This window comes from Egretta garzetta, unplaced genomic scaffold (genome assembly GCF_000687185.1).
Source record: "Egretta garzetta isolate BGI_Z169 unplaced genomic scaffold, ASM68718v1 scaffold136, whole genome shotgun sequence".
NCBI lineage: Eukaryota > Metazoa > Chordata > Aves > Pelecaniformes > Ardeidae > Egretta > Egretta garzetta.
Window position 1 is genome coordinate 1,083,941 of NW_009260066.1, and position 12,562 is coordinate 1,096,502.

General features: G+C 37.2%; 1 protein-coding gene across 1 annotated transcript in view; it reads left to right on the forward strand.

Annotated features, from left to right (window-relative positions):
- The window catches only part of LOC104128373 (cAMP-specific 3',5'-cyclic phosphodiesterase 4D), a 24,123-nt gene extending 11,785 nt beyond the window's left edge, over positions 1–12,338 (forward strand). Inside the window, exons 4-10 of the mRNA XM_009641139.2 lie at positions 192–290; positions 380–544; positions 2,284–2,383; positions 5,918–6,072; positions 6,594–6,716; positions 7,211–7,393; positions 7,976–12,338. Of these exons, the coding sequence (XP_009639434.1) occupies positions 192–290; positions 380–544; positions 2,284–2,383; positions 5,918–6,072; positions 6,594–6,716; positions 7,211–7,393; positions 7,976–8,386 (1,236 nt within the window). The 3' untranslated portion in view covers positions 8,387–12,338. The remainder of the gene's footprint in view (positions 1–191; positions 291–379; positions 545–2,283; positions 2,384–5,917; positions 6,073–6,593; positions 6,717–7,210; positions 7,394–7,975) is intronic.
- Positions 12,339–12,562: the final 224 nt, after the last annotated feature.

Consider the following 12,562-nt stretch of genomic DNA (forward strand, 5'->3'; position numbering starts at 1 on the left):
GTTGGTAGCTGCAAATTCAAATATTTCACTATTAGTAGCATCAGCTTTCCCCCTTTCAGAGTTTAGCATGTAATTTTCACAGTGGCAAGGTTTGAATCTTCATGAGTCTGCTGTTTGTAGGTTTTTCGATCAAAAGTTGCTGGAATTCGTGTGTTATGTCTCAACATGTCTGTTGCTTGGTTCTGCTCTAGGAACTAGAAGATGTGAACAAATGGGGCCTTCAGGTTTTCAGAGTAGCGGAGTTATCTGGAAACAGACCTTTGACAGTCATCATGCACACCATTTTTCAGGCAAGTAGCAGCAGCCGTGCTGCTTTTTGCTGATCTTAGAGATTTTTGTGTGCTTTGTGATCTTAACCTTTTCTCTTTTCCTCTTGTAGGAACGGGACTTGTTAAAAACATTTAAGATTCCAGTAGACACTTTAATAACTTACTTGATGACCCTAGAAGACCATTACCATGCAGATGTGGCATATCACAATAACATACATGCTGCAGATGTTGTTCAGTCAACCCATGTCCTGCTATCAACCCCAGCATTAGAGGTAAACTATGCTGAGGTGGGAAGGAGGCAGTCATGAGAGAAAGGGACATACTAAGACTCTATAAACTAAATACTAAAGATCTTAGTTTCTGCAATATTGTTAAAAGAAATAATTTCTTTCATTAATTGTGCTCTTTTAAAGATATTTTGTGAGGATCAAAGTTTATTTACATGTACACATTGTGCAGAAAATGTCACATCCTTTTCTTTTAAATCTTGGTTTTATACCTACAGATTTGTGCTGTCATAACCTTTTTCATTCTAACACAATGCGTAACTTGTTTCCACCATCTCATTATTAATGCTACATCCTGTTCTGTCATTATTTCCCATGTGGGATTCTCACTAACCACAGTTAGTGGAATTGCTTAGGAAAGATAGTGATAAAATGGTATTCCCTCAATAGGGCCATTTGTGTTTTGTTTTTTAACTTGTGCATATTCATTCTGGTCCTGAAAAGCTACTTCTGTATTTTGTTTTGTGTTTGTCTCTCAGGCAGAGCGCAACATGTGACAAATTTTCACTGTACTCTCTTTTTTTTTCATAAATATTTCAGAATTGTTTGGAAAAAGAATAACTTCTCATATTTACTTTTCTGAAGAATTCTTCTATCGAAAGTGCTTCAGTCTCTGAAGTAGAAGGAAGTGGAAGCAAGATGGAGATTACTTTTACCTTTTTAAGCACAATTCAGGTCTTAGCGTAGCAAACATTGATATATCCCAGTAAATTTTTGGAAAAAGGTAGATAAAACAAGCAGTTGAAATTGTAGTGGTTCAAAAGGATTTGCCCTCCTTTTCAAGGAGAGCTGCATTTTGACTCTTTTTTTCATAATGACCCATCTTTCATGTTACTGAATGCTTCTGCTTTACCTTCGTCTTAACAAGAGGGTTAAAAGTAAACCTTAAGGCTGTTGGCAGGTCTCAATCCTAAAATACTCGGGAATTCTCTTGGGAAAGATTTCCTTTGTCTCAAGAAGGAAGATCAGATTCTGTTCTTAAACCACCACTGGTTTTACCAAACAGCTGAACTGGTCGTCAGTAGCATTTTTGGTTTTTTTCCAGATCAACTGTTTTTCATGGCCTTGTTCTCAGCAGAGTTTTAGCCAGTAGGTAGCAACATCTGCCCGGTGCCACTGCTGACCTACAAACCTCTGAGCTGTTCTTGATCAATTATGAAAGCAATTACATAACACGGGTGCTTGTGACAACAGGGGACTGGGCTCGGTGACATGCCAGGTCCATTGCAGTCCTCTCTTCCTACCTTCCTAATAATTTCGTACGGAAGAAAAACCAGTAAATCTTAAGTAAGATGACTTGTAGTCTGTCACCATTTCCTTTAGCATCATTTAGGAGATGTGCGTCTTTCAAGTATAGGACAGTATGTAGGAGTCAGGCTGAAATTTTTAACTTCAATTTGTGCTATAGGTACTTAATGATCTAATAAAAGTGAATTTATTTACAGACTGAAGCTGAAAAAACTTCAGTTGTTACAGAATTTAGCTGTGCTGTCAGTATGAAGTAAGGATTGTTTTACTTTGGCCAAACTTGAAATATTTATGAAATTCTACATAATTGACAATTTTACAAAAGGTTTGATAGCCTGTGTGTAAATCTCTTGAAAACCCTGATACATTTCAAATGTGTTTTCCTTGTTCAGATCTAGATTCAAAATAGAGTCCTTTTTATTTAAAACACTTTTTTTATTGATAGTGACTGTCATTTCTGTTTCATGATTTCCTAGGCAGTGTTCACTGATTTGGAGATTCTTGCAGCAATTTTTGCAAGTGCAATACATGATGTAGATCACCCTGGGGTTTCGAACCAGTTTCTTATCAACACAAGTAAGTTTGATGTTCAGTCATTTTCTCAAAAATTTGCTGCAAGATCTGCACATAGCACCTGAAAAATACGCAGTTCATTCCTTGTTTGCTTCTATCTGTACCTTTTCTCGGTAAATAGGTAGGTGTTTGTATTTTAAACTGGATATTATTTTTCATTTCTTAAAACTTTAGAAATTATGTATGTAGTACACTCTAGCAAGAATTGTTGAGACATTAACTATAATCCTGGCACTGTTTCAGTGTATTGAATGTGGTCTGTCCTAGAAATCAGTTGGTTTACATTAAATAAATGAAGTTACAGGAGAAAAAGAAACGAAGATTAAATAAAAATCAAAAAAGGAAGACAACAGTTTATGGGTTTATATTGGAAGCATATGATATGATCCAGGATAGCCGTACCTTTTTAAGAAATTTAGAAAACAAGTTTCTTTTTAGCAAACAGACTGACAGGCCCATCGCTGTGCCTCCCTGGCTGCTGTACTTGGTTTTTGATCTCTGCATACTCATGCCTCTCGGACTGAATTTTCTCAGCCTGTCCCTGCAGGCTCTTGCTGGCACTCCTAATGAAATGAGACCCTAATGTAATCTCCAAATTTGAAACCCCAGTGCACTTGTTCTGCATTTCTCAAGGCAGTTGTTGGCATTTTCAAGGCGTTGAATGAACTTCTCCCCGCTCTTTAATCGTCTGCTAGAAGAAAAACACTTTTAGCTTTGTTGAACCTGATCGTGACACATTTACTGAATGGCTTGTTGCCCCAATGTAACCTGCTTCGATTTCAGTGGTGTACATTAATATTGTAAGTAGGTAGAGCATTGCAGGTCAGTGCGAGTTCCGTCATACGATGTTATTTCTTTTGCCATCTGACAACTTCTGATCCAGAAGTACAAATGTTGAAATAATATTAATAATACAAGCAGAGAAGAAGAAAATGCTACAGAAATGGAAACATACCTACGGTTGTGTATTTGACCCATCTGGTTGCACATTCATAGATACTGTCATTCCTGTGCTTGGGTGCATCTGTTGCACTGGTGCTAAAATAGCGTGGCCCCAAATCAGCAGTATAGTTTGAAGAAGGGAGCTCCTCTTCTGACTCATTGCTGCTGTATGTGCAAATAAGACCTCCACTCCAGTTTAGCCTGCATCTTATTTGCCTGAGGGCTGCCCTGTGGTGAAATTCAATTTGATGACTCATCTGCAGGGAGGATTGGGATTGACTCCAGATTTCTGGTGCTTTGTGGACAAAGCAGTGTGGGATGCCTAAGTACTTAAGAGTGGCCATATATAAGTAAAGTTTTTATTTTGTTTGTTTAGTCAAAAATTGAATATCAGGATATATTGGTGGCTCTGAGGTGCTACAGAGAAACCATCGAGTTGCCCAGGTTTAAGCAGGAAGGGACCGGCAGTGATACGTAAAGCTTTCACTTCCAGGCAGGCGGTTGAAATTCATCTCAGTTAGGACTGATTCTGATGCTGCTTTTTTAGTGGCTTAGGAGAAATGTCTTGTTTTTCTCAGTTCAGCTTTTGATAGAGAAAGCTTCCATGTCAATCAAGTAACATCACTAACTGGAACTGCTGGTGCCAAGATGAAAAAGGCAAGGGAATTTTATTCCTTTTCAGTCGTTCTGTGTACAAGGAAGAAACTGTAGGGGCAGAGATAAAGACCGTCTCTTAAATCCTAGATCTCCCTAACCTCTAGAAGATCATTTGCTTTCACTTAGGTTTTTTTTCCAGTGAACCTTACAATGTATTAACATTCCACTAAAGTATAAGAATACAGTTTGAAAAAGCATGATAGACTTACAATTACTTAAAGCATGTACATATTTGCCATATTTCAGCTTATTCTTTATTATTGCTCACATGTGATATTTCTCAATATTGTTTCCCTATTTAAGAATTTAAGATGTATTTACACAGTTGTTCAAAAAGCTGATCCTCCTTGAATGCTATTAAAGAAAAACAGATACAGATTATATTAGCATGAGAGGAGATGCTTATTTGATCACTGTAACTCTGTCCTTACAAATACTCTTGACGCTTATAATGTGTTACGAAGATTACCAAGAGGGAACTTTCTCTCATTTCCACCTCTGTTACAAAGCTGAGCACACTTTAGCTCTGTCTGTGGCTCCAGCCTTTCCAAAGTGTTCTGGCAATGTTGAGTGTTTTGCCGTTGGGCTCATCAGAAAGCTGTTTGAAAGGAAAATAAACTAGTGCCTGTCTTCTTTGTAAGAAAAATAACAAATAGGCAAGCTTTGTAAATGTTCTGTGAAAGATGAAAGAGAGGTCATTTGACACACTTTCTTTTTCCTTTTGCTATTATGGTTTTGCTGCTGTCAGGATAAGGAAAGGTTGAGGAAGGGTTTCCTGATTCAGAAGATTAACACATTCAAGACAGGAGAGGAAGACAGATATATGGATAATGAGACTAATGAAATCTGAAGAGCAGATTTTATAGGCAGCCCCTGAGCCAAAGGGATTTGAAAACAAAGCTGTTGTAAAAAAAGATAAAGAGGACGAAGAGTTAAATAGACTGATGTATGGTTAGATTTAGGGTAGAATAGTTGTAATAAATAGAAGTTAATACCGCACATGACAAGTGCGTTTGCATAAAAGGTATTTGTTTTTTATGACAGATTCATTTGCAAGCTGTGTCTTAAAACATGCGCAAGCTGACCGCGTGGTATCCCCACATAGAATCTAATGCTGTCCAGAAAATTGTCGTAACTACTTAAAAAAAGGTGGATGTTATTCTCACAGCCATATGGAGTGACCAAGTTAAGACTACTTCTGTTGAAAAAGGCAGCAGCATGGCATAACGCATTGACCATGCTCAAGTATGAGGCAGTAGGCAAGGCCACTGCTTGCATTTTCAAGCTACATGACCTTCCAAGAAAAAGACCAGAAGCATAACTGTTACCATCCTACCAGCCTCCTCTCAAAATATCCAGCTGTCATGGACTAATGACCCTTAGGCCTAATTGGCTAGGCATCCGAGTGCCGTCGCTTAACTGCAGAAGGACATGGCTTTAAAACCCAAGATGTATGCTCTTTGCCTGACCTGCAGCAAAGCTTCAGCTGTGGATTCCCAGTCTGAGTGCTGGATAGCTGCAATTTGACTTAATGCAATTTTAGTAGTTGTGATGGGAGGGAGGCATGAGAAGATAAAACATCTTTTAGTGTCTTTTAGTTTGTGCATATAATATTTTCCATGTGAATTCAGGCAGGTATGTAAATGTATTCTGAAAAATACCTCCTTTGTATTTTTTTTTTCTAACTTGCCGCTCCAGGCAGGTGTGCATGCTTCACTGCAAAGTGTTTTATTTATTTTCCTCAACATAATTTGCCTTGATTTGTAAGATGATCAGTCATTAGTTCTGTAACTTTTGATACGGTGTGAACTACAGGAACTCTGTTTCTAAAAGTTCATCTGTAAGTCTTGTTATGAATGTAATGAATCTGAAAAATCTGAAGGGATTTGGTAGAACCACAGGCTTTAGTAACGTTCTGCCCTGCGATTGTTATTGCAGATTCTGAACTTGCCTTGATGTACAATGACTCATCAGTACTGGAGAATCATCACTTAGCTGTGGGCTTCAAGCTGCTGCAGGAAGAAAATTGTGACATTTTCCAGAATTTGACCAAAAAACAGAGGCAATCATTGAGGAAAATGGTCATTGACATTGTGAGTTCTGCTTGAGAGTCCCTCTTCCATAGTGCTAGCAAATGAAATAATAAAGCACGGAAGCATTTTATGATAAATTACATGTCATTAGACCCATAACCATGAAGTAAAAGTTTGAGTTTTTATCATGTCTTACCCAACATGAATAGTGGGTACTTTTCAGTTTCAATAACCACCTGTACCTTTTTAGAAGGTATACAGCCCTGCTTCAGGCTGTTTTCATACTGACACGTATGCCATTTCACAATCACGGTTGGAAGATTGCTACTGAATTGGTGATAAATTTAGGCTGATCAGATCATTCTGAACAATCATTTTGTCATATTCTTAAAATAACCAAAATGAAAACTTAATATTTTGGACACTAGTGATATACAGGACTCAGAGTTTTGTAGTGTATCCAGACGTGGGAGTTATGGATTCCCCCAGACATGTTTATTTTTGTGTTCAAAGATTTTTATTTATTTTAAATCAGTAGAAAAATTTATATAATACTCACTTATTCATTTCTTTCTTTCAAGGTACTTGCAACAGATATGTCTAAGCATATGAATCTATTGGCTGATTTAAAAACCATGGTTGAAACCAAAAAAGTGACCAGTTCTGGTGTCCTACTTCTTGATAACTATTCAGACAGGATTCAGGTAAGAAAATCTATCTGCAAATGGTCACTTGTGTTAAATTACATCCATAATAACATTGGCCTGCCCGTTCTCCATCACGGGTTAGATAAACTGTCCATTCTTACACCATGACTCACTACCTTCCCCCTACTCCCTCTTCTATTTCCTACCTGTGACATACTCTGTTAGGTTCTGAGTGACTCTCTGAGAGAGTAATGAGGTTGTAGTGTACTTCTGGACTAAATGACGCTCTGACCTTCCCTTCAAATTATTAGCACCTGATTGGTCTTTTTCTCAAAGATTTTCTGACCCTTATACAGGCAGAAGCAGCAGAAGCAAGGTAATTTGTGGCTATTACTGCAAGTATGAAAAACACTCAAGCACATAGTTTTTGCTGTTTAGAATAAGTCTTGCACTATTTTCAAGATTCTGTTTCACGGCCACCGAAGGTGTAAATGGAAGAGGAGCTGGTTTTCTCCACTGTAATAATACTGTGGGTGTTCAATCTATTTTAGGTTCTTCAGAATATGGTGCACTGTGCAGATCTAAGCAATCCAACCAAGCCACTCCATCTCTACCGCCAATGGACAGACAGAATAATGGAGGAATTTTTCCGTCAGGGAGATCGGGAAAGAGAAAGGGGAATGGAGATAAGTCCCATGTGTGATAAGCACAATGCATCTGTAGAAAAATCACAGGTAACCGATTTGAGTAGGCAGTTAAATAACACAGTATGACATTTTAACAGAAAAGGATGGTCTGTTGCCATGTTTTTATTAATTTCTGAATGCACTATTTCATTTTTTTCCTCCTAGTTAATTAATTCAGCTCATGATAGTAAGTGAGGGGAGCTGAGATTTTTACTGTGAAAATATAGTGCATGGTAATGTGTTTGCTGAAGGGATTGCATCACTGTTGTGGTCTGCAGTGAAGTGTACACATCAAAAGAGCTGCTCACTAGGGTTTTCTTCAAAAGCAGAATTAAATATAAAACAGCTGTTTGGCTCACTAGATGCAGTGGAGTTGTTTGGAATGAACAGTTCATTTGAAAAAAAATCCTTTCCAAGTGCTTACCTGATATCCTGAATCAGAATTTGGAAATGTAAAAGACCCTATTTACTACATAAAATGGCACAGTTTCCTTTCAGCTACCTTTAAGGGTAGTGCATCTAGTGTCTCTTACAAGCGTTACATTTCTTGTACTTTGCATGACTTATAGGCATAGTTGTTTATTTCTTTGTGAATAAGAGCTCAACATAATTTTGTATTCTTTGAAACAGGTGGGTTTTATAGACTACATTGTTCATCCTCTGTGGGAGACGTGGGCAGATCTTGTTCACCCGGATGCCCAGGATATCTTAGATACACTGGAGGACAATCGAGAATGGTACCAGAGCACAATCCCTCAAAGTCCTTCTCCTGCACCTGATGACCAGGAAGAGGGTAGGCAGGGCCAAACTGAAAAATTCCAGTTTGAACTAACACTGGAAGAAGATGGTGAGTCAGACACCGAAAAGGACAGTGGAAGTCAAGTAGAAGAAGACACCAGCTGCAGTGACTCCAAGACTCTTTGCACCCAGGATTCAGAATCCACTGAAATTCCTCTTGATGAGCAAGTAGGGGAAGAAGTAGAAGAGGAGGAGAACCAGACAGAACCTTGTGTGGTAGAAGACCATTCTCCTGACACGTAACAATGAAGATGCAGGCTCTCTCTCTTGCCCTCTCCATTTCTTTTCCTCTTTCTCTCTGTTTTTGTTTTGTTTTGTTTTTATTAGATAATGGTTTCCAAAGTGTATGTCGTATGCTACAACCATAGTCACAACTTGCTGTCATCTGCCAGGACGTTTGTTGATCAAAACTGACCTTGATGACTCAGTTTGGCACTCAGGAATATTGTAACCAGAATTTTCACCTCCATGGCATCAGAAAGCAGGGGGGAGAACATCCACAAACTACATTTTAATAAGCTCTCCATTTGGCAGATTTGATTAAATAAAGCAAATGTTTTCAGAGGAGTACTACCTGCCAACCAAATGCTGGTATGCTTTGATAGTTTTTGAATTCATTGTATTTCACAAGCAAAGCATTGGATAATATTCATCATGAGAGGAAACAGACAGAAAATGAACTGAGGTTCCTACTGGAAAACAAATGCACATAAATGATGGGACACAACATGATTCTGTTACCAATAGGAAGATGAGCTGTGGAAATTGCATAATTTTCTAATTTCAAGTCTTCCTGATACGTGACTGAAAAAAGTGCAACACACAGGGTTGCACTAACCTCTGCATTTTGTATAATATGTAAAAGAGTGATCTTTTGTAGAGCTTACTTTTATTATTAAATGTACCGAGGTATTATATTTAAAGAAAAACACTTTCAGACTTCATCTGCCACTGGTTATTTTTTTTCCAAAGAGTAACTTACAAGTTTTCAGTACAAATCTGTGCTACACTGGATAATACTTCTAGGTTTTTTCCTTCCTTTTTTGCACCTTAGAATCTCATGGTCATATTGAGCTGTAAAAGTCTATTTTATATATTAGTGAGTTCCATGAATATCCTTTATGTTACATAAGACTCTTTCAGTATGATGACTTTTTTTTTTTGTTTGTTATTCATCACAATTTTCCCAAACGTATTAGAGGAACTTACGTTGTGCTTTTGCCCTCACAGTGGCCTGATCCTGTCAATTCTGTCTTACAACAAGAATTGGTCCCAGTGAAACCAACTGGGACCACTAAGATTAGGATTTGCAGGACTAGAGCCCGTAAGAAAGGTGATGATTTGTCATCTTAATACAAAAGCAGCTCCTCTGCTATACTAATAAAATTTGTCCCTCTGAAATGTGGTTTCCAGACCATTTTTGGCTGGGAGCTATAGACTGCTAAATCAGAACAGGCCAATATAATGCATGGACTATTCGTTCTGGCAAAAAAAGCATTACTGTACTATTTCCGGTTTTTTAATAACTTTTTATCTGTGTCAGCTATCTAGTTAAACAATTTGCTAATGTGAGACGTGTACAACATAAAAATAATGATTAGCATTATTTTTTCATGTCTTTGTTGCAAGAAGAGCCAGGTCAGTCTTTATGTTTTTAAGTAAATGAGCAATGCATCATGAGAGTTGTAGTTTACTTCATGTTATTTCAGTCTCAGATCTTTTCATCCATTATCCAGTTTGTGCTGAGGGGATACTGCTTTTCAGTTTGATTGGTACTGAAAACTGAAAGCTTCTGTAACTTGGAAAGTTAAAGGGAGGGAGGAGTTCATATTTGACATTTTCTAGTCCTGTTGTTTGGTCACATGAAAGAAGAAGGAATTCTACTTCTTCCACTTTACTCTTTGTTAAAGCTGTAATTTTGAGTGTAGAAGAGGGAAAATAGTTGCCTAGGGAAGGTAGCAAACTCCCTCTGTGTAAAATTCTGGTAAAATGACAGTAACAAGATGATTCCTAACAAAAAACAGAGAACAGCTGTTATTTGCCCTTTGGATTCATTTTGTAGTAAATTTGCAGATATGAATACAGGGATTTTTAAGTGTCTGGTATCTAGGATAAAAACCTGTTGAAAAATGATTGACTAATAATTGAGCTTTTAAATGCATTTTGCGTTCTTCTATATCCAGGACATAGCTTTGTCTACCTTTTAGCCCTCACAGGGCCTTAGCACGGAAGATGTTGAAGGAGGAAAGAGAATGAAGAGAACTCCTGGGGGTTTTTTCAGGTTTTGACTCTTTTTTTTGTTCTTCATCGTTTCTCCTGAACCTGATACATCTAAAAATCCTTTCAGTCCCCTAGAGTGCCTGGAACCTTAATAACGGAAAAGCAATATAAATTCCAAAATAACCAATAGGGACCTGAAAAGGTTTTGTATCTGCACTAACTGAAAGTGAATGAAGAGTAACACCACATTGTGATATACACATCCATACATGTGGACAATCGAATAATAGAAAATTGTATCATTTCTTACAGATGGGGATATAATGCACTGTACAATCTTTTTTTTTCCTCTTTTGCCAAAGTGTGTTTTAGCATTGCACACTGCTGTAAAACAATACAAGTGGCTTTATGTGTTATGTATATTTTTGCCATAAGAAGATGCAGTGAGCAGGTGTGGAGTTGGGGAAAAAATAAAATTCACCTTGCTTATAACAGTACACTTTAGCTTGCAGGTTACTGTGCTCAATAATGCTGTATTTGAATTATTAAATTGTTTTGTGTCGTTATTAAAATGATAATGAAAGAATATAGATAGAACAAATAGCATTCAGAAGTTTAAAAAACTTGAATGAAATGGATTTTACAGAAAGCTTTGACAGTTCTTTTCAAATGCATTATTTATTTGTGCCATGCATTTTTCTCACCAAATGACCTTACCTGTAATACAGTCTTGTTTGTCTCTGTTTACAACCATGTATTTATTGTAATGTACATACTGTAATGTTAATTGTAAATTATCAGTTCTTATTATAACATCATCCTCGTCAGGGTGGTGTTGCTATATTTGGAAACTCTTGGTGAGAGAATGATTATTGTGTATACATATTCCTTGTACATTTTTTTCTCCTGTAATATATTCTATGTCACCTTAGAGCTTGTTTATGGAAGATTCAAGAAGAGTATAAAATACATAAAGATATATCAATAAAAAAAGCTGCAGGTCTTTGGTCCCAGGGCTGTGCCTTAACTTTAAACAATATTTTCTTCTGTTTTGCTGCATTTGAAAGTAAGGTAGCAGTGGGGGCTAGGGCTGGGCATTTCTACCATATTTTTAGTTGCTAACTGATGGGGTTACTCGTACAAGTTAATATGCCTGATACTACAATGAGCTTTCATTTATGAGCCTACTGGAATTTCAAGCTTTTCCAGACTTCTGGCAATATAATGGCATTGCCTCTCTGATTATCTTTTTACAGGCTATCGTCAGGAATTATTGCAGCCATTTTTTGCTCCTAAAAAAAAGAAAAAAAAAATCGATGCTGTGTTTCAGGACTGAATTGCACCAAAACAGCTTTGGAAAGCACCTCTAATAAGCATTTGATTTTAATTCATATTGCGAAATGGAATAATTGGAATTAAAAGGGTGTAACTCATACATTTTTACAGTCATCTGTAATATCCCTTCTTTATTTAGTGGCACAAATTATCACTGTGTAAGCCATGAAGTAGGACATAAGACAACTTTAATCTTGGAAATGCTTTCCAACACCAATATTAGTGTTATAAGTGGCCAAAGTTCTATTTTATATGGATGTATCTAAGGCTTTGTACAGGTGTGTTCGTCATAATGTACTAGATCTACAGGAGAATGGTAAACCTTTAGATCTTTTCATTACACTAGTATTAGGCTTGCACATTGGACTGAGCTTCTCTTGCTGTTTGACTTGTCATGTTGCTCCAGACTAGTTAGAGCTGTTATCAGTGAATTTGCCAGAGTGAGGTAAATACCTTTCCTCCATTCCAGCGATGCCCAGCCCTTGTAGCATGGGACTTCTTCATGAAAGGAGATTTTTTTTTTTTTTCAAGGAAAAACAGAGCCTCCTTTTTGACACAAACTGTAGATTTTAGCAGCCCTGGCCCAAAGCAAATAGATTGCTTTTGTTTTAAACAGTATAAAAGGGACACTATAACAACAGAAATCCTGAACAATTTTTTGTTATTGTTTTGATTTTTCCTTTGGGGATGTCTTGAGAGTGGCAACTTGTGTGAACATTGCACATGGCTATTCTTTCACTGGTTTCTTAGCCTCTCTTACAGCCTATGGGATAGTACTGTACATCAATACCTTCATATGAAATTTTATATGCAATGGAAATAAAAGCATTGGTTGATTCTGCCTAGTTACTGTATTTGATTTTC